Consider the following 23,328-nt stretch of genomic DNA (forward strand, 5'->3'; position numbering starts at 1 on the left):
AATCCACAGATCAGCCCACTGCCCTGGGTGGGTGGGTGTCACTGGGCAAGCTCGGCTTCTGGTCTGGTTGCAGCTCTGGGAGCAAAGGCTTGTCCTGCCCTGGAGCTGGGTAAAATGGGGAAAGTAGCTTTCCTTTCCTTCCTGTTTAATGGGCGAGAGGGACACTCCAGCCCTCGGGATGTCCACCGAGCTCCTGCTGCTCACCGTGGCTCAGGAGGAAGAGCACTGGCCTCAACAGGGATGGGGCAGAACTTCCTTTGGATGGGGCATCTGTGCCCTTGCCCTGGGCCTTGGGGGTGGAGATCTTCTGGGAACCCCACCAGGGGCTGGTCAGTGTAGCTACGGGGCCTCAGGTCCTGGGGAATGGGAGCAGAGCTGGGACATGCCCTGCGTGGGGAAACCTGCCAGACCCCTGGGCCCCACCATAAGTAAGTGAGCCAGCTAGGGGCTTCCTGGAGGAGGCAACCCAGGGCATGAAGGGCACAGGTGGTTGTGACTCCGGCGACCGGCCGCTCTGACTGGTTTCCAGCTGCTGGGTGCTGCGGAAGACCAGCCCGCAGCGCGGGTGTAAAGCTGCCCTGGCCGGCTCTGAGCTGCTGATTCATGGTGTCTGGGGCCAGAAGGGCACAGAGGAGCGGCGGGGGGCCCTGCAAATCCTGTTACCCCACTCTGTCTCCGACCTGCCTCATGGAGCTGGGGGAGGTCCCGGAGGGAGGGGTCTCTGTCTTCCCAGAGCATCTGGTCCAGGGTGGGGCCAGACCTCTGGAAGGAAGATGCCGATGCCCCCACCGAGGGGTAAGGGGGGCACTAAAGGCCCAAGCCGGGCCCTCCTTCACCCCTGGGGTCAGGGATAACTTTCTGCAGAGAGAGGAGAGGCTCAGGCCAGACTTAGGACAAATGAGGAGAAATCTGGGAAGGAGGCAGAACAGGAAAGGGACCCCCACAGACTCGGAGCAGCTTCCCACCTGCCAGGTGGGTGCAGAGAAGGGAGCTGGGTGTGCACCAGGGCCCAAGGGAGACCTACAGGACCAGCCTCTCTGGCTCCTGGGGTTGGGAGGCCTGGGGTCGGTGGTGGTCACACGGAGGAGGCCCAGCTCCTCCACAGGGAAAGGGGGATGCAGGCGTTGGGTGGTGGGGGACCCCACACTGGGATGTGGATGGATCCGCCCCAGGGGAAGGGGGCGGCCCGGGGGGTGGGCGGTTGGCCTGGGGGTCACAGCATTCAGCTCCGGGCACTCCGGGGTGGGGGCCCGGGTTGATGGGGTGGAGCTGGTGAGGGAAGCGGACGGTGACGTGCAGCTGGGAATAGAAGTGCTAAGGTCCGGACTGCCCAGGATGGGCCCAGCTCCCCGGGCGCGTGGCTACTAAGGGGGAGCCGGAGCCCCACGGGACTGGTGCTAAGACACCCCCAACCCGGCCCCGGGGAGTCCGGCCCGGCCGGGGTGAAGAGGCGGCCGGGGTCTCCAGTGCGGTCCGGCCCGGCGCGGCCCCGGCGGCGCTCCCCTCCCCCGCTCCGCCCCTCCCCCAGCCCCCCCTTCCTCGCCCGCGGCGGGCGCCTCAGGTTTCCGCGGGGGCCGGAGGGCGGGCGGGGGCGTCACGTGCGCGCCGCCCGGGGGCCGGTTGGTCCGCAGGCGGGGGAGGGGCCGCGCGCTCCCCGGGCCGGGGCTGGGGTCGGGCCGGGGTCGGCGGCTCCCGACTCCCTGGAGGGCGGCCCCAGGACGGAGAGAGCGGGAGGCCGGAGGGCCCCAGCGGCGGCCGGGCGACGGCGCGGAGCAGGCTTTGCCCACGCGGTGGCCCCGGCTGATCCCGGGCGCCCGGTCCTCGCGGCGCAGCGCCCACGGGGTCGGTGGCGGGGGCGGCGCCCGGGCCGGCCATGAGCTCGCCGCCGCCCGCCCGCAGGGGCTTCTACCGCCAGGAGGTGACCAAGACGGCCTGGGAGGTGCGCGCCGTGTACCAGGACCTGCAGCCCGTGGGCTCGGGCGCCTACGGCGCGGTGTGGTGAGCGCGAGCCGGACGGGGCGGGGGCGCGCGGGGGCGCGGGGGCGCGCGGGCCTCCCGCTGACCCGTGCGCCCCGCAGCTCGGCCGTGGACAGCCGCACTGGCGCCAAGGTGGCCATCAAGAAGCTGTACCGGCCCTTCCAGTCGGAGCTGTACGCCAAGCGCGCCTACCGCGAGCTGCGTCTCCTCAAGCACATGCGCCACGAGAACGTGAGTCGCGCCTGGGGCCCCCCCAACCCCGCCAGCGCCCGCCCCGGCTGCTCCGCTCCCTCCCCGCCCGCGGACCCTGCCCCCCTCGGCGGCCCCGCCCGTGCGCTGTCTGGAGACTGGGGGGCCAGGCCGTTGTACCCCGGAATTGGGGGGGCTCCACGTGGTGAGCCCTGAGAGCCGCTGCTTCCCTGGGGTCCAGGCCTCCCTGCGAAGCCGGTGCCCGCGAAGGGCTGAGCTCCTTGGCTTCCAACTGGGGCCACATCTGCCTCTTCACCCAGGCCTTAGTCGGGTCACGGCCCCTGGCCCAGGCCAAGGGCACCCTCAGCGTCTCACCCCAACCCTGCCTCCAGCCAGGAGCCTAGAGGTGAGAGAGGACGCGCACAGGCGACCAGCGGTTGTTCTGCAAGGGACGCTCAGCCTCTTCCCTCCTGCTGGGCATCGCACGGGCCGCAGCCCAGGCCCCCTGATCCAGACCTTGCCCTGAGCAGTCTGCTCCAGTCCCCCGCAGAGCTGGACACAGAGCAGGAGCCGGCATCCTGGCAGGGGCACCTCAGAGCCTTGCAGTCTCCCTAGCTGAGGGGTTGAGGGAGCTGTGTGGAGGGCACTAAGAAGAGTGCCCCCCCCCCCGCCCCCAATGACTTCTTCCATGGGGGGAGGGATGGCGGATCTGGGGCCCTACCAGGGAAGGGGCTCCCTTTTTTTTGGGACCTGCCCCTAGGACACCACGTGCGGCTGCCCTGGTCCCTCTTGAGGCCCCTGCTGGCTTCTGAAAGCTCTCCTCCTCCTGGGGGAACTGCTGCTCTCCTGTTCCTCCTACAGCCCTGCACTCTGCGCCTCCCACATACATCATTCCTGCCACAGCCCTAGTCTGGGCCCCCTCAGGGCTGGTGGTTTGGGTGCCCAGACCCTGGGCTGATCATGCTCTAGACAGGTGGTCTAGGCCCTCCTGGACCATCAGAGCTGCCAGCCTCCATCGGGGAACATGAGTCCCATGTCTGCCAGGAAACTTGTTCCCTCGGTTCTTGGCTGACCCTAACCCTCTCAACCCCTTGAGTGCGTCCTTCGTCCCATCAGACTTCCCATCTCTGTCCTTAGCCTTTCCCCAGTGAAACCCACTCACGGTGGACACCAGCCCAGCACCGACCTCACCACGTCGTGGTTACACCCAGTCGTGCCCCTGGTTCCCATGGAGACAGTCTGCCCCCTCAAGGTTTCCTCCTCCTCCCCAACCACCCCCACTCCCACTCCCCACCCTGCCCATCCCCTAAAGTCTCAGGGCTTTCTCTTCAGACGCTGCTCACCCACGGCCCAGTCCCCTCCTCTGTGCCATCCTGACCCGCCAGCACAGGAGCCACTGCCTCCGCGGGCCCTGCACACAGCTGGGAGGCTCTGCCAGTCAGCACCTTGCTTTCTTAGGAGAACACTGAGGCTGTGAGAGGCTGCGCGCCATGGCAGGGGCTGCCCTTCCGCCCTTCCCCTACTTAAGGCCGGAAGCCGCACTGCAGAGGCACAGAAGTCTCTAGCAACCTGACAGATCCCCTCACCCTTGGCAACCCTGTCTTCTAACCTCTTCTTGTCAAGACACTGTCCCTGTTCCCCAGGCCTCCCTGGCTTCCAGGCCCCTCAGTGAACATCCCTCTGTGTTCGCTCCTCCCCTGTGCCCATGACTCCAGCCCTGCTGGCCGCAGAGCTCACCTCAGTGTCCCTCCACCTGTGTCCACTCTTGCCTCCCTCCTGTCTGTCCCCACACAGCAAGCAGTGGACACACTTGTTTAAACCCTTGCTCAGAAGCTCTTGGGGTCCAAGCCAGACCTTCACCTGGCATGCACGGGCCTGCTCGGGCTCCCTCTGGCCTCTCCTTGGCTACTCCCTGGCTTGGGCCTCGGCCACCTGGCCTTTCTCCCCGTGTTCCTCAAACACTTGAAGTGCTCTGCCTTCCGCCTCGGCCGTCGTTCACACGGCCTCTGCCAGGTGTCCCCCCGCTGGCACTTCCACCTGGCCACTCTGCTGTATGGGCCTCCCAGGGGTCGGCAGGGCGGGCTCTGCTGCCAGCCTGCCTGGGGCTCTCCAGCAGGGGTGAGACCCCCTGATGGACCTGCTGGTTGTCGGCCCTCCCCCGGGAGGCTGTCCCCCCTGGTCTCGGGTCTTCCTGGGAGCTAAGAAGAGGAGGAGGAAGGGCCATGGGAGCTGCCCCTCCCCCAGGGGGTCCCTGTGGTCACCGTTCAAAAATAGCCTGTGTCTCGGGGCATGTGTGCCAGGGCTGGGCCGCCCGCCAGCAGACAGAGCCAGGCCCTGCGGACATTGGGAGGAGACGAGGATGGTTGTGAGGGGCTTTTCTGCCCTGAGCGCGGTGCCCGCTCTGGGGGTGCGCCCGAGCCGCCGTGCCCGCCGCCAAGCCACACAGTCCTCTGGGTTCCTCCCCAGGTCATCGGGCTGCTGGATGTGTTCACTCCTGATGAAACCCTGGATGATTTCACAGACTTGTGAGTGTGGTCTTGGGCAGGCTGTGCCGGGCAGCGGAGTGTTGGGTTGCTGCCGGGTGCTGACGCAGGTTCTGTGTTGGCGTGCGGGCCTCCCCGCAGCCCGGGTGGGGGTCCCGAACCCAGGACCCATGGCAGTGGCACGGCGGGGTGGATCCTGGGTCTCCTCCCACCACACTGTGGGCCCACCGCCCTGGGCACTGGCCCCCGCCAGAGCCGGAGGTGCGAGTGTGGGACCCATCTGTTAGTCGGCAGGTCCCGTGCTCTCGGACCCTGGCACTCTGTGTGGCCTGTGTGGAGAGCTGCTGACCTTTGCTGCCAGGCAGGGGAGGGGCAGCAGTTGGCCTGCCTGTGGCTGCCGTCCCTGCATTCATACTGCGGTGGGCCCAGAGCCAGAGGCTGAGCTGGGGAAGGGCTGAGGACAGCGCCTCACCGTCTGACCTTGCAGAGGTCAAGGACCTGCACAGGCCCCTGTCCTGGCGAGGTGCTTAATGTCTGTCCTCTGTGGCTCTCTCCTGCCACCTGTCCGGTGTGCTCCTCTGACCCATGTGCCCTGCTGTCCCCACCCTTGCCCACAGGCCCCTCTTTTGCCTGTGATCCCTGGTGCTGCCCGGATCCTAGCCTCCGTGCGGCCCTGCAGGAAACCCTTCTGGGTGGGGCAGTGTGGGCAGAAGAGCTGTGGCTGGGCTTGGGAGAGGCGGGTGGAGCCTGGCGCTGCCCACATGTGGAAAGGGGAGCCCGTGTGCCGCGGGGCCGTCTCCGGGACCCCCAGGGGCCGAGTGCATGTGACACCGGGCATCTGCACGCACTCCGTCCCTCAGTTACCTGGTGATGCCGTTCATGGGGACTGACCTGGGCAAGCTCATGAAGCACGAGAAGCTGAGTGAGGACCGAATCCAGTTCCTCGTCTACCAGATGCTGAAGGGGCTAAAGGTGGGGGCGTGCGGGGTGCGGCCGGGCTGGGGCTGCCGGCCCGTGGCTTTGGGGTCTCCGGAAGCTGACTGCCGCACTGTCTCTGTCCCTGTAGTATATCCATGCTGCTGGCATCATCCACAGGGTAGGTCCTCGTGGCGGTGGGAGGGCCCCCTGGCCTACAGGTGAGGGAGGGGCCTGGCTGCCTGGAGCCCCCATCGCGGGGGCACAGCTGTTGGGGGCGAGGGACCAGTGCCCTTCTTGGAAGGGCTGTTGGGTGGGGCTGACCGGAGGCAGGGAACAGGAGCTCTTCTCTGCATATGCCCCCGTGGGAGGGGCTGTGCCGCCACCTCTGTCCTGCCCCCAGGACCTGAAGCCCGGCAATCTGGCGGTGAACGAGGACTGTGAGCTGAAGGTGTGTGTCGTGGGGGGGCTCTCCCCACCCACTCATCTGCCTGTTGCCCTTGGCCCTCAGGCCAGGCAGAGGGCTCAGGCCCCGGCCATCCAGGCCACAGTGGCACTGGAGACTGGAGGGCATGGGGCATACTCCGTACCTCACTGAAGAGAAGGAAGGGAAGTGGCCCCAGTCCCCGATGTCTGAGCCAGGGTAGGGCCAAGGGTCCTCTCCAAATAGGCTGGCCAGGTCCTGGGGTGGGCAGGGAGTAGAGGAGCAGGGACAGGACACCTGCTGGGACACCTGCTCCTGAAGGTGCTGGAGGGCAAGGTCAGTGGCGCTGCGGGCACTGGCCATGGGGAGGGACTCGGGACGCTTGGGGAGTCTGTGGCCATGACCTCAGGTCCTGGAGGGCTGGCGGGAGGCCCCGGTGTGACCAGTTCTCCCGGATCACAGGCTGACCCGGCTACTCCCTGGGGCCCCTCTGCCCCACCTTCTCGATTCTGACTGTAGATCCTGGACTTTGGCCTGGCGAGGCAGGCCGACAGCGAGATGACCGGGTATGTGGTGACCCGGTGGTACCGGGCACCTGAGGTCATCTTGAATTGGACGCGCTACACGCAGACAGGTGAGAAGCTGCCCAGAGACGCAGAGCCGCCCTGGCACCAGCCTCCTGGTCACACCCTCTGGCTTCCAGTTCTTCATGGGAAGTCCGGTGCCAGCTCCTCCCCGGAAGGCTGCTGAGCTGGGGTGGGAGCCGGGAGAGGGCGCGACAGGCTAGACACGGCCGCCTTGTCCGTGTCTCTCCCCCGCCCCGCCCCCCTCGACGTGTGTGGGCCCCTGCCCTCCCTGGCCCCCAGAGCCCTGACGCAGGGGCTTCTGTCTCAGTGGACATCTGGTCGGCGGGCTGCATCATGGCAGAGATGATCACAGGGAAGACGCTGTTCAAGGGCAGTGACCGTATCCTACCCTTGTCGGGGGGCAGGCAGGGCCTGGGTGGGGGCTGGGCATGCTGCCCGGGCCCGGAGGGGGCGCGCGCTGCTCTCGGCCCTGTTCTGTGCTCCTGACCTTGGCGCAGACCTGGACCAGCTGAAGGAGATCATGAAGGTGACCGGGACGCCTCCTGCCGAGTTTGTTCAGAGGCTGCAGAGTGCCGATGTCAGTTGGGAGCTGGACGGGGGCAGCGGGGGCTGCTGGGCCTGGGTCTGGGGGTCAGACCCTTACCTTTGCTTCCCGAAAAGGCGAAGAACTACATGAAGGGCCTCCCCGAGCTGGAGAAGAAGGATTTTGCCTCCATCCTGACTAATGCAAGCCCTCTGGGTACGACTGGACTGGGGGGAGCGTCGGGTCAGGGACTAGGGCGCCGCGGCCTGGGACCCTCCCTGAGCAGCCCTCCCTGTAGCCGTGAACCTTCTGGAGAAAATGCTGGTGCTGGATGCAGAGCGGCGGGTGACTGCGGCTGAGGCGCTGACCCACCCCTACTTCGAGTCACTACAGGACACGGAGGACGAGCCCACGGCCCAGAAGTACGACGAGTCCTTTGATGATATGGATCACACGCTGGACGACTGGAAGCGTGAGTGGCGGCCCTGGGCCGGGCCCGTGGGGGGCCTTGAGAACCCAGTGCCGGGCTCCAGGGCTCAGGTTTGGGTCCCCCTACCTGGGGATGCCGGTCATGTGAGGGATACACAGACGGTCAGAGGGCACTGGGGCTTCTTGCCGAGGTGACCTCTGGCTGAAGGTGAATTGGGGACGAGACAATGTCCCCGGCAGGGGGTTCAGCACTGACAAGAGCAGGAGGTGAATTCTGAAGACTGGGAGACAGCTCCCCGCTCAGGGGAGTTGTGAGCCCTAACGCTCTCCCTGCCCCGGCAGCCCGCCCCCGGTGCTGCCCGTCTTCCCCCCATCCTGGCCAGAGACCTGAGCTGTTCTGGAGCCCCTGTGCACCCTCTTGTCCCCCAGACCTCCGCTGTTCCCTCTTGAGCTTGTCTTCGTCTCTGCACTCTCTCTCTCTCTCTTTTTTTTTTTTTTTAAGATTTTATTTATTTATTTGACAGAGAGAGATCACAAGCAGGCAGAGAGGCAGGCAGAGAGAGAGGGGGAAGCAGGCTCTCCACTGAGCAGAGAGCCCGATGCGGGGCTCGATCCCAGGACCCTGAGATCATGACCTGAGCCGAAGGCAGAGGCTTTAACCCACTGAGCCACCCAGGCGCCCCTGCACTCTCTTTTTAAAAAAGGATTTACTCAGTCATTTTAGAGGGAGGGAGGGAGGGCTGGGCGTGTGCACATGTGAGCGGGGCAGGGCAGAGGGAGGGAGAGGACCTCCAGCCGACTCTGCGGAGTGTGCGGCCTGACACAGGGCTTGGTGTCATGACGCAGAGATCCCGACCAAGAGGCGGACATCCCGCTGACTGAGCCGCGCAGGCGCCCCTCTTTGCCCCTTTCAGGACCTCTCGCACCTGGACTGCTGCACACCAGGTGGCAGGATAGGGCCCACCCCAGGCAGCCTCCTCCACGCCCTTGCCCATTCCTTCTAGTCCCGCCGAGCCGTGCAGACCCACCGAAACCTGAGCTTGGCACCACCGGGCTGGGCATTGTCAGGCGCCTTAGAGCGATGTCCCCTGCTCTCATCTTTCAGGGCCCAACCAGCACATGCTCGGCCTCAGGCTGGGCTCGGGGACACCTGCCAGGTGCTCAGGCTGCGTGCTGGGGCTGGCTTTGCAGGATGGCAGGCAGTGAGGGCTGGGCTCCGTGTCTTTCTCTTGGTGGCTGCTGGACCAGCCTGGAGGGTGCTGGAAGTACCTGCAGACAGCATTCAGGTCCGGTCCTGGCTCTGCCTCAGACCTGGGGCCTTGGTGCTGCTCATGGGGGTGGGGTGGCCGGGACTGGTGGTTCTCAGACCCTGTTCCTTGGTCACTGGGCAGCTTGGTGCCTGGGCAGGGCCCCACTCTTATCTGTGCTTATATGTTGGGTTTGGTTTGATGAAAGTCTTCTATTGCTAAAAAAGATAACATGAAAACCACGAGCCACAGAACCCTTTCTGTGGTCCCCACCCACACACAGTGGTAAGAGCTTTCACTTTTGCTGCAGACCATGGTGAACACGTGACTTGTTTGCGGCTGAGCCCCCGGTTAGGAATGCTGACTCTCTTCACCTCCCATTTCTCTGGGAACAGCCAGCTTCACACAAACCTCCCCTGTGGGGGCTGACCCCCAGGTTAGGGTTAGGTGAGGGGCCTGGGGGCCCCCGACGGGGCAGGAGCACACAGGTGCCACAAGCAGGGCGAGCCACACAGAGTACCTGCTCTAAACACACAGTGTTTCCTGCGCTGGGCCTGTGGAGGACCAGTGTTCCCCACACAGGTGCTCCACGGGCCGACTGGCCAGATGAGCATGGGAATGCCGGGGGCGGGGCTGTGCAGAGCCGTCCCTCTGCAGGCTGCTCAGAGGGGAAGCACATCAGGCCTTCTCCCTTCCTCTGGGATGGCTGGCCCTGGGCTCACATTTCAGGGACCATGAGCACCTGGCGAGGAGGGCAGAAGCTGTGGGTGTTTGTGGGAATTCTTGTCATTGAAGTTGTGGATATTCGGGGTCCAGGAACCGGGCTGTGTTCTGGTGGGACCACTTGAGTAGACACATGGATTTCTATTCAGAGGACAGCGTCTCCTCATTATGTCAGGGTGTGGGGCCGGGGCCCGCGTGGCCACTCCAGGGCTGCAGGAGCCCCATCAAGGCGGATAGCTCCTGTGGATGGACACAGGTGGGCTGAGTGTGGCCACAGCCTGCGATGAAGTCGCATGTGTGGGACAAGGACAGCCTATCCAGCACCTGCACTCCAGCAGTGACTTCTGACCCTGATGTTTTTGGGGACCGGCTAGGCCCCTAGGTCAGTGGCTAACAGCTTGTACTATAGGCCCGGGAGCTCTCCCCTCCCCCACCCTGAGAGGCAAGTACCAGTGCCCTGGGCCCAGTGCTCTTCCTGGGTCCCTAGCTTCCGCCCTGGGTGTTCATCCTAGGAGGTGATTCTGAAGGGTGATGAAGTCCCTTCTCCCATGACAGTCTGTCTCTGTCACCCCGACCCAGGTGTCACATATAAAGAAGTGCTCAGCTTCAAGCCTCCCCGGCAGCTGGGGACCAAGGTCTCCAAGGAGACGGCTCTGTGAAGACCCGTGGGCCCTGAGAGGTGGTGAGGATGCCTTGGGGATCCTGGCTGGGGCTCCTACCTGGAAGGGCAATCCTAACGATCACTGTGACTTGGCTGAGGCTTATGTCCCAGGAGACCTCGGGTTCCACGGATGCCCCCACCCGCCCAAGGCTGTTACCTCGCTCTCAAGGTTTCCACTTCAGTCTAAACTTGGGGGAACATCTGGACCTTCTGGACAGGATGTCAGACTGATTGGGGACTGGCCTCTGACTCCCTGAGCGGTGGTCCCCTCCCCCAGGTGCAACAACAAGCCTCAGAGCCTGTGTGGAGCTGGGGGGTGAGGCTTGGGGTCAAGGCCTGGCCTCTGACCTTGCCTGCTCCAGCCCCTGCTGAAGCCCAGCTGAAACAGCTGAGAAAGGACAGGGCGGGCGCACAGTGCCTACTCAGGGATGTCTGTCCTGGGGGGTGTGGCTGTGGACTCCCCTGCACCCCCAGCCCAGAATGGGCCCACACAGCTGGAAGGAATAAACCCTTTTGTAGAGAGCGCACTTTGGCTTTTCCAATTCTCAGACTGGATCTCTACCTCTGGGCGTCTGAGCTGCAGCCTGGCATAGAGAAGCTGGCCATGGGGCACCAGGCCCTACTCAGCAGCTGGGCTGGGGCACCTCCTTCCTTCCAGGTCCACAGGGAGCCCAGAGCCTGAAGCCCCTGTACTGGGGATGGGCCCCGCCTTCCTCTAATGGCTCAGATTCGGGAGCCAGACGCCAGGCACGGCCTGATGGGGACGGGGTTAGGCTCCGACCTGGGGCTCAGTCCCAGCTGTCTGGGCTCCCTGTGCTCTCAAAGCCAGGCTCCTAGCGAGGAGGGGTCCCGCTTGGCGCTTTGAGACTCCTGTGTCACCCCAGCGCCCTTGGCGAGCCCTCTGCCAGCCAATGGACGTCGCGGAGAGCGGACAGCGGGGTCAGGGGCCACTCCGGGGCTCCGGCGTCTGCCCTGGCTCCTCCCACCTGTCCCACGGCAGGGGCGCGAAAGCGGGGCCAGGCCATCCCCCTTCTTCCGGCCTCGAGCTCGGCCGCACACGCGAACCGCTGGCCCAGTCAAGTATGGTCAGACAAGTTGCCAAAGTGGACACGGGCTTCCTCCGCTCCGGGCTCTGCGACGGCCCCCGGAGATCCTGGGGGGGAGGGGGCGCCCCGGGCCCCGCCCCAGAGCCACGTGACCCAGGATGGCCGCTCAGTGTGCGCCACTGCGCAGCCGCCGTGATTGGCGCAGGGGCGGGCACCGGACCCAGAGAGCCCGTCGGGGTCCTCCCAGAGCCCCGCTGGGGCTCCCGCAGCCCGCGCTGGCGGGTGCCTGGGCCGGGAGCGTGGGGGCCCCCGCGGGGTCGCGCGCCGCGGTGGGGCAGGGCCCTCTCGGGGCCGCCGTCGGGGTCGTTCCGGCACTCTGGGGAGCCGAGGACGGGATTGGTGGCGCCCCCGCCTCAGGGGCCCCACTTCCGATACCCCCGGGCCTCAGGACGCGCGCTCCCGGCCCCGCCTTCTAGAAGCCCGCCCTCCCCCGCGCGCGGCCTCCCGAGGCCCCGCCCCCGGAACCCGCCTCGAGGCCCCGGGGCCCCGCCTCCGGCGAGCGCGCGCCGGGCCCTCGGCCCCGCCCCACGAGGCCCCGCCCCCACGAGGCCCGCTGAGCCCCGGGGTGTCCAGCCGGCGGCTCCCGCGTGCGCGCTCTGCCCGGCGGGCGGGCTCTGGGGCTCCGTCTGCGCCGCCCCCGGTGCCGGCCTCGTGCTCTCGTCGCCTCCTTCCTCCCCCGCCCGCACCTCCCTCCGCTCGGCCTCCCGCCTGCCTCGCCCCGGCTCGCCGCTGCGCCTCCAGCCCTGGCGAGGAGGGGCCCCTGCGCGGCGCCGGACGGGACGGGCTGCGGAAGTGTCTGAGGCCTTGGCCCGCGCGGTCCGGGGGGCGGACGGGGACACTCCGTGGTGCCGCCGTGACGGCCCGCGGGGCGCCCCTCCCTCCCGCCCCTTCGCGTAGCCGCGTCCGGCTCGGGGCTGCCGGGGGAGGTGGAGCCGCGGCCCCGGGCGTCAGGCCCGCCCCGCTCCGGTCAGGCCGCGGGGTTTTGGGCGGCGGGGGCAGGGCCGTGCCGGGTCCGAGGCTCAAGAGGCCGGAAACCTGTGCCCGGGAGTCACCCCGCGGACTCCGACTGCGGCCGGCGGCTCGTGCGGTGCCTGGGTTCTGCGCGTTTGTGCCCCGGCTCCGCGAGCGCCGCCCCACTTGTGTCCCGGGGGTGAGCGGCTCCCCGGGGCTGCCCGCAGGGAACGGGCGGTGCGCTCACCTGCTTCCCCGGGGCGGCTGGGCCATGAGGACGGCGCTCGTGTACCACGAGGAAATGACAGCCGCGCGGCTGCTCTGGGACGAGTAAGTGTGAGCTTACACTTCAGGGAGCATGGGGAGGGCGCTCTGGTCGCTGAGCTCGGTGTCCACGCAGCCCCGAGTGTGAGATCGAGCGTCCTGAGCGCCTGACCGCCGCCGTGGAGCGTCTGCAGCAGGGTGGCCTGGAGCAAAGGTGTCTACAATTGGCAGCTCGAGAGGCCTCAGAGGCGGAGCTGGGCCTGGTGCACAGGTCAGACCCCACCCCCCCGCCCCCGCGGAGCCACGCACCACAGAGGCCACCGCCTGGGACGTGCAAACGCCCAGCCTGCCCGGGTCTTGAAAACAGAGCTCCCCTATCTGCCTCAGTTTCACTACTGGGTGGATGGGGGAGGGAACAGTGAGGTGGGCGGTCCCACCAGGGTCCAACTCCTCCCTCTCCTCCCCTCCCTGCTGGGTTGGGGGTGACCTAGTCCTGACTGCCTGCCCCTCTGCAGCCCAGAGTATGTGTCCCTGATGCGAGGAACCCAGGCCTTGAGCACCGAGGAACTACAGGCGCTGTCTGGACAGTACGATGCTGTCTACTTCCATCCGGTGCGGCCCTGGGAACATCCCCCCCCCACCATGCACGTCTGCCTTTCTGTGCCTGTTTTACCTCCGGGGCCCCCCCCAACGTTCAGGAATGTGCAAATGGCCTGCGTACCCTACTGGCAGCAGCTGCTGGGACCCGCACTGGGCAACAGCCAGGGCAGAGCCTGTGGTGTAGACGGCAGGGGCTCATGGGCACCCCCACCCCCACCCCGCAGAGTACCTTCCACTGCGCCCGGCTGGCCGCGGGAGCTGCGCTGCAGCTGGTGGATGCTGTGCTGACTGGAACTGCACACAATGGACTCGCCCTGGTGAGGTGAGGGCTGTCCTCTTCCTGGGCAGCTCCTACCTGTGGGTGGCCCTGGGAGGGCACAGGATGAGCCCAATGGGTCAATCTTCACCCGCAGACCTCCGGGGCACCACAGCCAGAGGGCTGCTGCCAACGGATTTTGTGTGTTCAACAACGTGGCCATAGCAGCCAGATATGCCCAGAAGCAGCACGGCGTGCACAGGTGTGTCAGGGTGGCTGTGGGGTGGGGGCTGCGCCGGATGGAAAGTGGTGGGGTGGGCTGCTCCGAGACCCTGTGTGGCGCTCTCCCGTGCAGGGGTGGGCTCCTCGCCCCCAGGTCGGAGGCCCAGCCCCTCAGTGGCTTGTGTACTCCATATCCCAGGATCCTCATTGTCGACTGGGACATCCACCACGGTCAGGGCATCCAGTATATCTTCGAGGACGACCCCAGGTGAGCTGGGGTCACCGGTCTTCCCTGCCACCCCTGGCTGGGAGCCATGGGGCTGAGGTCCTGACCTTTGAGCTCCAACTTCTGACCTGGGCTGACTGTCCACAGTGTTCTTTATTTCTCCTGGCACCGCTATGAGCACGGTCGCTTTTGGCCTTATCTTCGGGAGTCAGATGCAGACGCTGTTGGGCTAGGGCCGGGCCAAGGCTTCACTGTCAACCTGCCCTGGAACCAGGTGACCACCCCTCCCCCCAGCCCTGCCCCCAGGCCTTCCCCCTGCCCCACAGCCCCAGGTCTCCCGAACGTAGTCCAGGGCATCCTTCCAGGGTCACCCCCTGATCTTGGGCCCCAGGAGTGAAGACCCCAGAGCCTCCCACCCCCCATCCAAGTGCCCAGCTCTGATGCTCAATGGCCGCAGGTTGGGATGGGCAATGCGGATTACATGGCTGCCTTCCTGCACGTGCTGCTCCCTGTGGCCTTTGAGGTAACTGCATGGGGGCCAGGCATGGGGTTGGTGGGGGGAGCGTGGGAGGGGGATTCTGTGCTCGGAGCCCCCCGCCTCCGCTGGAGCAGAACAGAGCCCCGTGGGTGGGGGCCACTCTCTGGAGGGGCCTTCTTCACCCCCGCTCCAGGCTCTGTCTTGCCTGTCCCCACCCGGCCCTGTCCACAGTTTGACCCTGAGCTGGTGCTCGTCTCAGCAGGCTTTGACTCGGCGATTGGGGATCCCGAGGTGAGGTCTGGGCCTGGCTGGGGAGGGCGTCTGGGGTCCCGGGGCCGGGCCCCCTCACATGGGGCTCTGGTTCCAGGGGCAGATGCAGGCCACTCCCGAGTGCTTCGCCCACCTCACGCAGCTGCTGCAAGTGCTGGCCGGCGGCCGGGTCTGTGCTGTGCTGGAGGTGACTGGCGGCGAGGGGGGCTCACTGGCTGGGTGTCAAGGTGCAGTCAGAGGGGGCCTGCTGTACGCGGCGGGGCGTCCTGCTTGGGCTGGTGGTGCCCCGCCCCGCTCACAGCCCTGTCCAGTCGTGTCTGTTTCCTCCCTGCTCCCAGGGAGGCTACCACCTGGAGTCGCTGTCTCAGTCCGTGTGCATGGTGGTGAAGGCGCTGCTGGGTGACCCTGCCCCGCCCCTGTTGGGGCCCATGGTGCCTCAGCACAGGTACAGGGCAGGAGGCTGGGCAGGGCTGGGGGTTCGTGGCCAGGCCTGACTGCTCCTGCTTCTCCCCACAGTGCCCTGGAGTCCATCCAGAGCGTCCGGGCAGCCCAGGCCCCTCACTGGACCAGCCTTTGGCAGCAAGGTCAGTGTGGCCCAAGTTGGGAGTGGGGTTGCTCCCACACAGTGGCTTTGACTCTGAACCACTCCCTAGGGTCGACACCCACACTGAGTCTCAGCACGTGCTCCCCAGAGAGGAGACCCTCCCCTGTGCCGCCTGGGGGACCCAAATGCAAGGCAGCGGAGGCCCAGACTTCGGCTCTTCTGAGTTCACTCCTGGACCAGCTGCACCTCTGCGCCACACCCCCTGTCCGCACGGCTGTTGCCCTGACTGCGCCGGCTGCTGCCATGGTCCTGCCCCCCGACATCCTCTGTCAGGAGGAGTCAGCCCCAAGGGAGGAGACACAGGCCTGGGCCAGGTGGGCAGAGCAGGCAGGCCTGGGGAGAAGGGTGGGGCTGTGTGTACACGGGCGCCATGGTGTCTGTGTCACTTCCTGTCCACATGTCCCTCTGGTTTCCCTCCAGGCTGCACGAGGCCCTGACCCAGGACACGGCTTTCACTGCACTTGGGAAGGTCCTGCATCTGTTGAATGGGATCCTGGATGGACAGGTGGGGGCTCCTGGGATGGGTCGAGGGCGGCCATGGAGCTGGGGGCAGGGCCCCTATCCGGGGAGGGCTGGATGGTGCAGAACCACATGGATCCTTTCTAGAACTACCCTTAGGGACGAGGTCACAAGTTCAGGGTCACTCAGCGTCCTCAACTACATGCTCTCCGACAGTAAGGGGAAGGCGGTGATTTAAAGTACAGTTTTAGCACCTTATTTCCAGAAGTGCAGCGGTCTGAGCTCAGGTCGCACAGACGGCAGCTCTGTAGACAGGGACTAAGAACAGGGGCAGATGTGACTCTGTGCCTGGCTGGGGGCTGCCCTCGACAGGTGAGCAGCGGCATCGCGACAACCCCAGCGGCAGCCTCCACTCTGGAGGTGGTCCTTCGACAGGGCTTGTCCCACGGAGCCCAGAGGTAAGCCTTCAGGGCATGGCCCGTGGGCACCCCATGCCTTCGCGGGGCCACACCTTTCCTGTTTCCCACCCTGTGAGGAGGGCTCTGGAAATGGATTCCTGGCTGGGTGAGTGCAGCATGTCCTGGGGCCACCCTCTCTTCTAGGGTGTTCTGTGTGGCTTTGGGACAGCTGGATCGGCCCCCAGACCTTGCCAGTGATGGGTAGGACGCTCAAGTTGTATGTGCATCTGGTCCCGCGTGTGGGTGGGCACGTCATCCTGGGTTCCCACGGGGGAGGGTAGGCAGGGCCTCCGCTTCCGCCGTCTGGGCTCTGGAGGGTAAGCCGCGGCTCACACCCGTGCACACGTGCTCACCCTTCCCCGGAAGGAGGACCCTGTGGCTGAGCATCAGAGGCAAAGAAGCGGCCGCCCTGTCCACGCTCCACGTGTCTGTGCCGCTGTCAGGGGTGAGCGGTGGGGTGATGGGCAGGGCAGCTGCCGCTCATCGGCGTCCTCAGGGGTCCAGTTTCTGGCCTTCACCTGTCCTGCGTGGCTTCCTGTTGGGACTGTGGGCGGTGGGGTGATCGCTGGCTGAGGGGCTGGGCCGCGCTGCTGTCCTTCCCGCAGACGACGGGTGGGTTCTTGAGCTGCATCCTGGCGCTTGTGCTGCCCCTGGCCTATGGCTTCCAGCCTGATCTGGTGCTGGTGGCGCTTGGACCAGCCCATGGCCTCCAGGACCCCCAAGCTGCACTCCTGGCTGCACTTCTACGGGGGCCAGCGGGGGGCCGAGTCTTGGTCCTCGTGGAGCAGGTGAGTTGGGCAGGGTGGACGTGCTGTTGGGTGGGGTGGGGAGAGACCAGTGACTTGCTGCTTCTACCTCTGCTCCTGGCCCAGGAGTCCACATGCCAGCTTGTGGGAGTCCTGGCCCGGGTGTTGCATGGAGACCCCCCCCCGAGCCTGGGTCCCTTCTCCGTGGCCTCCCCAGACGACGTGCAGGCCCTGGTGCACTTGAGAGGGCAGCTGGAAGCACAGTGGGAGATGCTGCAGGTGGCTGGTAAGGCTGGGGGGCAGGGCTGAGGCTGGACGCAGGGAGTGCAGGGGGACAGTCCTGCCATAGAGATCTGGGGAGAGAGGAGCTCTTGTCCTGGGGACGGAGGTGCCGTCCTGAACCTGCTCATCGCGGTGACAGCGTGATTGTACTTTTCTTCCCAGCTCCTTCTGGAGTGCCGTGAGCTGGTAGCTCGAAGTCCACCAGAGTGGAAGTCTTCCCATCCGGGAGATGCAAACATTCGCCAGTACACCACGGCTGGAGGCCTTTGTGCGGAGGGCCAAGCCACGGAGCTGTGGAGAGCGCTGGCTCGGGGGCACTCTGTCCACGGCAGGGACCTGGAACCTCCTCCAGGGGCCCACCTCTTCACAGGTGGCCCCATCCTCACGTCCTATGCTTCTCTGAACCTTAAAAATAAAAGTTGTTTTACCAGCAGGAATGGGTTTATTCAGGAATAGCAGAGAATTGCAATTTGGGACAGGACTATGGCAAAACCATAGGCAAGTTCAATAAGTGAAAAGGAACGTTATTTTATGGAGAAGAAGGAAGCTGGGAGGGTTTGTTCTGAATGAGCGTCCACTGGAGAAGAGCCAGAGGTCAGGATGGTGATGATTTTCTGCACTTGATCTTAGCCAAAAGGCCGAGAAGCGACGGTGGTGATGATTTTCTGATGATTCTCTGCCGGTGGTTCTTCTGGTGGCCCCTTCCTGTAGTCACGTGGGGAGGCACAGCTGCTCCTTCCAGCCTCCCCGTCTAGCACCCAGGCACACTTCAGAAAGTTTCCCTTTATTAATTTCCACATTTCCCCCCTTTTGATCAAGACCTTTCTTTCTTCGAAAGCATCACTGATCAAGAGTCAGGTTTTCCGTGTTTAGGGTTGTTGTCTGTTGGTGCCAGGAAGGACTTTTCTGCCTGTCCGGTCCTACATCGGAGGGAAGGTGTGTGCCAGTTGGAAACCACCTGAGGGCACATCTGAGTCAGGTGGGCGGTCAGGAGGGAGAAAGGCCAGGTACCTCCCGTCTAAAATCTACATCTTCTCAAGGTTGCAAATATCATTTCCTTAGTGAGCACATGGGTTTTATAAAAGTTCTTTGACAGTTAACAAAATACGAAACTTAAAATAGCTACTCGAAACAGAAGAAGTGACATAACAGTCCCAAACTGTGTGATGGTTCTAACTGACACTGTAGGTCTGTAGTCGCCAACTAAAGGTAGGTATTGGCACTTACTTCAATTTAGGGGAGAAAGTTCTTCCTGGGGCAGGGGTGGGGTGGGGCGCAAGGCAGGCACTGAGAGAACACAGGACAACAGTTAGCTAAGTGTGTTTGGGAAAAACGAAGCAACAGCTTAACAAAAATAGCAAAACCTCAAAGATGCACTGAAACTGTACCGTTCTCTCGAAGAGCTGGAAACAACCCTCATCCGTAATACAGCCTGCGTGGTGCAAATTCACAGACTGAATTTGGGTAAGAATCCAGAGTAAGAGATCAGGTCAGGTGAAAGAGGGACTTTTGTGAACACGAACCTTCTTACCCTTCAAAACAAGTGAGCGGAAAACACGTTTGTCCCGGTGTCATGGTGCAGCTGCTCCCGCAAGGCCATAAACAAAAAGGTTCCCCCGTCCCCGGGGTTTAGGAGATCCCCACAGGGCATTGTCTTCCCCCAGAAGGAAGGGAAAGGAGGAGACGGTGCACGGGCCTGCTCTGCACATCTCAGGAAAGCTGTTTCAGCGTGGAGGTCTTCACTTGCAGGTCGCCGGCTGGTGTGCGGGTCTCGTCAGGCCTGGGGCCTCTCTCCACCCCTCCGGTGGATCGGAGTATCTGACCTGGAGTTGGGAGGCACAAGGGCTGGTTAACAGATCCTGAGAGGGGCCTTCCTGGCAAGGTTGAAGCGTCTTTCTGGAGGTGTCTTTTCCGATAAACGATATGTCCAGGCCGCAAGATGTGGCGCTTCAGGCCATCTCCATCTCCCAGGAACTCCCTGTGCACACTGTTCTCTTGAAGCGTGGCTACTTTTTAAAACACTTTTTTTTAAAGACTCATTCTTTTTTTTTAAAGATTTTATTTATTTGACAGAGAGATCACAAGTAGGCAGACAGGCAGGCAGAGAGAGAGAGAGGGGGAAGCAGGCTCCCCGCAGAGCAGAGAGCCCGATGTGGGACTCGATCCCAGGATCCTGAGATCATGACCCGAGCCGAAGGCAGCGGCCCAACCCACTGAGCCACCCAGGCGCCCCAGATTCATTTATTTGAGAGAGAGTGGCGGGGGGAGGGTCAGAGGGAGAGAATCTCCAAGCTAACTTCCCCTGAGCTCCCCCACCCCGCTGCAGGGCTCGACCTCACCACCAAAGAGATCACCACCTGAGCCGACACCAGGTTGGACGCTCAACCCATTGAGTCACCCAGGCACCACCAAAGCATGGTTACTTTTTTAAGGTTTTATTTATTTATTTGCAAGAGAGAGAGAACATACAAGCAGGGAGAGAGGCAGGCAGAGGGAGAAGCAGGCTCTTTGTGGAGCAGACAGCCCAACGCTGAACTTGATCCCAGGACCCTGGAATCAAGACCTGGGTGGCAGGCAGATGCTCACCCGACTGAGCCCCCCAGGCGTCCCACATGGCTACTTTCAATAGAAGAAATTAGACCCAAAGAACAATATGGAAGTGGATGTCCTTTCATTAACTTGGGTCAGAGGCGGCAGGGGCCCAGAGCATCGGACGTCCTGGAAATCTCCACGGGTTGGAGTCTGGCAATTCCCCAGGGGGTGGATCTGAGGGTTAGAAGGACCAGCCGCAATGCTCTGGGCCCAGGTATTTGGAAGGTGTATGGACTTTGCCAGCTGAGGCTCACCAGTGCTGGTGATGTGTGGGACGAGCTCGGGGCCTGACGGGGGTGTGGGGGAGGGCAGCAAAGGGCAGGCCTGCGGAAGCACCCGGCCAGTAAGAGTTCTCCGACCTCGAGGAAGTTTGAGGGGTTCCCTGGGTAGGGACAATCGTTCTTAACAAAATTTTAGTCACAGCAGCAGCACTGGCCTGTCCAGAAGAAAAAGCTTCAGTCCAGTGAGAAAACACAGGGGCTAGGAGACGTGGAAGCTGTAGGATCCCTTTGTGTGGACAGGTGGGGCAGAGGAGGGGCCCTTTCTGTGGCCTAATTATCTCCTAAACGGTACTGGTTCGTGAACACTCCTTTTGTCAGTAGGCCAGTGGCTTAATGGTTTATGCATAGGCTGAGGTGAGTAGTGGGTATTTTAGGGTTTCTGGGAGGGCTGGTTTGTTAATTGGTCCAACCAGACTTCTTTTTTTATCAAACCAGCTATTACCAGATTTTCCTTTTTTGGGGCCAGTTTTTTGGATACCTCTGGTTGGTATTCCAAAATTATCATTTGGGAGAACGTTGCTTGGGACCATGACAGAACAGAGGCTTGGCTATTGGTTTTCTTTTCTTTTCTTTCAATTTTCTTTTGAAGTCATCTCCACACCCAGCGTGGGGCTCGAACTCACAACCCGAGACCAAGAGTCCCGCGCTCCACTGACCAAGCAGCATTTCGGCAGAAATATCAACAGGATTACTACTCTGGCCTCCAGGGAGCTGAGTGCACAACGCCCGGGAGCTTCAACGAAACCCAGCTGAGGGACGGCAGCCTATGCGTTCCGGACATCGGAGCCGCTTTTCATCTTATCCTTGTTTCAGGTAAGGAAGCTGTTGTTTTCCTAGTACTGCAAAGTCGTGAGCTGCCCAAAGGCACCCTGACGACCGGTATAAATGTCTGTGGTTTTGTCCTTGGCCAAAATACAAGGATGGTTAGAGGGGACCCCGTGACCATCTCTGCAGGGGCCTAGCCAAGGAGGTCACCCCCAAGCTACAGGGTCTAGTTGTTGGCTACAGTGCCTTACGGGGCAGTGATTCTCCCTGTGTTGAACGCTCCAAGTCATCCCCTTCGCCCTCATGTACAAAAAGGAAAAGAGGAAATCAACCATTAGGATGTGTGGGGGCAGGGGCTTTATCAGGCTTTTCTTCAAAGTCCCCAAAACTATGTCTTTATGATCTTTCCAAATAATAGGGTTAGGTTTGCATTTTCAGCAAAGCACACAGGGGCTGAGCCGTAAGAGAGACGTTTGGGACCCAGCTGTGACAGCAGCCAGCCAGTCCCAGGAAGCCTGGTAACTGGATCCAAATGTAGTCGTTCTGAAATGAGGCCCCCTCAGTACTGTTACCGAGTTTGAGTAAACTGCAGCTTTCCTCCAGAGATTTTATGTCCTATTAAAGCTAAAAGTGTTTTTTTTTTTTTTTTTTAAAGATTTTATTTATTTATTTATCTGACAGACAGATCACAAGTCGGCAGAGAGGCAGGCAGAGAGAGAGGAGGCAGCAGGCTCCCCGCTGAGCAGAGAGCCCGATGTGGGGCTTGATCCCAGGACCCTGAGATCATGACCGGAGCCGAAGACAGCGGCTTAACCCAATGAGCCACCCAGGCGCCCCTAAAGCTAAAAGTTGTAACAGGCGGATGCCGCCTCCTGCGCATGGAGAAAGGCAGAAAGTGCATCACCTGCGCGTTGTAACCAGGTGTTGTCTACAGAAAGCTTGGTACCTTGACTCAGCTTCTGAGGTTGTGAACAGTGAGAAGGGCTCCGGAACCCTGGGGCATTTCTGTCCAGCTGAAGGCCAAGCCATACTGGCCTAGCTCACCTACTGAAATCCTGGAAGATGCACCCCACAGGTCCCTTATGAGGAGTTCGCTGTGGGCGGGAGCGCATGTCCTAGCACCTGGGGCGGGAACTGCAGGGTGCTGCTCGGAGGACCTGGACAAAGCTCCATCCCCCCCCACAGGCTGTCTCGCAGGTCAAATGGGCGTAACAGGGACTAGTGCAGGGAATAACGAGGCTCTGAGCTGTGTAAGCCGGATGCCCTGAAGGGCTTCGTGGTTTCTAGAGTATTCTTTAATTCTGGGGAGAGGTCTTGAGGGTCTGTTTGCGACTTGATGGGAGGCTCATTGTCCATTCTGCGAAAATCAGCCAAGGACTTTGCCGATAAAGAGCAGGGCAGCGGGGCGCCTGGGTGGCTCAGTGGGTTAAGCCGCTGCCTTCGGCTCAGGTCATGATCTCAGGGTCCTGGGATCGAGTCCCGCATCGGGCTCTCTGCTCAGCGGGGAGCCTGCTTCCCTCTCTCTCTCTCTCTGCCTGCCTCTCCGAGTACTTGTGATCTCTCTCTGTCAAATAAATAAATAAAATCTTTAAAAAAAAAAAAAAAAAAAAGAGCAGGGCAGCGGATCCAGCAGGAACAAGCGAGCAGTGTACCCGGACGGGGCCACGGCGCCGTCAGAGACAAGCCCAGGAAAGATGCCGAGGGGCCGTGTACTGCCCCGGTCGGCTGCTTCGGGTGCAGTCAGTGCACTCAGTGAGCGAGGCCCACGAGCAGGCTCCGCGGGGTTAAAAACACAACCGGCTGCGTCTCAGGAAGGGGGTCCCCCGAAAGCACTGTGGTTTCTGGGCCCGCTTCTCAGAGGGTTCTCTAGAGCAGCGCAGGTCCGACCGGGCAGTCCAGCTCTGAGAAGGGGACCTGGGCCGGGACAAGGCCTGGGGCGCCCGCACACCGCGCGCGGCGCTGGAAATCCGGGGGGAACTCACCCTCCAGCCCCGGGTCCGAGGCGGCAGCGGGCTCTGCGGGCTCCCGGGCGCCCGCACCTGTCCTCGCGGCGGCCGCAGCCCGTGGGGGTCCGCGCCGGGGTCCACCGCAGGCCCGGCCAGCCACGGGGCCGGCACACGCGGTTCACTCGGGAGCAGGAGCCGTGCAGCCCGAGCCCAGCGAGCCGCGGCAGCGCCAGAGCAGGGAGCTGGGAGGTCCGGTCGTGGCAGAGAAGCGGGAGTCCAGGGCGCCGGGGTTTCTCCCTGCCGCAGCTGCAGGCCGGTGGGCTTCCCGGAGGAGACGCAGCGCACAGGCCCGCGGCACGCGCTCGGGCTGGGTCTGCGGCGGACGCGGCGATGACCGGGGTCCAGCTGCGGGCCCCGCTCCAGCCCCCACTCCTGGCGCGCGCAGTCCAGCCCAGCGAGCGCCCCCTCGGCCAGCTTTCACCCTCCCAAGCTCCGAAAACTCGCGAAACTGTGACCCCACCCCCTCAGTCCAGCCCGCCGTGGGCCTCCGATCCCCTACGCGGCCCCGGCAGCCAAGCCGGAAGTGCCCTGCCCGCCGCCCCGCCCTTCCGATGACGCAATTCCGGCGCGACCGCCATAGATATCCTAAGCGGTCGCGGGGGCA

At 63.4% G+C, this 23,328-nt stretch overlaps 2 protein-coding genes across 14 annotated transcripts; both read left to right on the plus strand.

The window, feature by feature from the left end:
* Window positions 1–1,621: 1,621 nt before the first annotated feature.
* On the plus strand, window positions 1,622–10,700 carry MAPK12 (mitogen-activated protein kinase 12). Of its 7 annotated transcripts, XM_032345808.1 has the most exons (13): window positions 1,624–1,998; window positions 2,079–2,208; window positions 4,633–4,691; window positions 5,510–5,621; window positions 5,716–5,745; window positions 5,968–6,015; window positions 6,508–6,622; window positions 6,883–6,954; window positions 7,073–7,152; window positions 7,236–7,314; window positions 7,385–7,570; window positions 10,077–10,179; window positions 10,270–10,700. In XM_032345808.1, exons 1-12 carry the CDS (start codon window positions 1,874–1,876, stop codon window positions 10,154–10,156), a joined length of 1,116 nt encoding a protein of 371 aa, XP_032201699.1. In that variant the 5' UTR covers window positions 1,624–1,873; the 3' UTR covers window positions 10,157–10,179; window positions 10,270–10,700. The 7 variants fall into 7 exon arrangements, with proteins under 7 accessions (XP_032201704.1, XP_032201700.1, XP_032201702.1 ...); XM_032345809.1 differs by having other exon boundaries at window positions 1,623–1,995; window positions 10,077–10,700; XM_032345807.1 differs by having other exon boundaries at window positions 10,077–10,700.
* A 1,080-nt stretch (window positions 10,701–11,780) lies between these two features.
* Window positions 11,781–17,510, plus strand: HDAC10 (histone deacetylase 10). Of its 7 annotated transcripts, none has more exons than XM_032345803.1 (20): window positions 11,781–12,545; window positions 12,616–12,750; window positions 12,995–13,091; window positions 13,304–13,401; window positions 13,493–13,597; window positions 13,757–13,825; window positions 13,931–14,057; window positions 14,241–14,306; window positions 14,493–14,552; window positions 14,629–14,718; window positions 14,870–14,976; window positions 15,048–15,115; window positions 15,185–15,449; window positions 15,556–15,640; window positions 15,967–16,052; window positions 16,197–16,253; window positions 16,419–16,497; window positions 16,658–16,840; window positions 17,016–17,084; window positions 17,243–17,510. In XM_032345803.1, exons 1-19 carry the CDS (start codon window positions 12,487–12,489, stop codon window positions 17,040–17,042), a joined length of 1,863 nt encoding a protein of 620 aa, XP_032201694.1. In that variant the 5' UTR covers window positions 11,781–12,486; the 3' UTR covers window positions 17,043–17,084; window positions 17,243–17,510. The 7 variants fall into 7 exon arrangements, with proteins under 7 accessions (XP_032201694.1, XP_032201695.1, XP_032201696.1 ...); XM_032345804.1 differs by having other exon boundaries at window positions 16,752–16,840; window positions 16,925–17,084; XM_032345805.1 differs by having other exon boundaries at window positions 16,752–16,840.
* Window positions 17,511–23,328: the final 5,818 nt, after the last annotated feature.

Source organism: Mustela erminea, chromosome 6 (assembly GCF_009829155.1).
Source record: "Mustela erminea isolate mMusErm1 chromosome 6, mMusErm1.Pri, whole genome shotgun sequence".
Classification (NCBI taxonomy): Eukaryota; Metazoa; Chordata; class Mammalia; order Carnivora; family Mustelidae; genus Mustela; species Mustela erminea.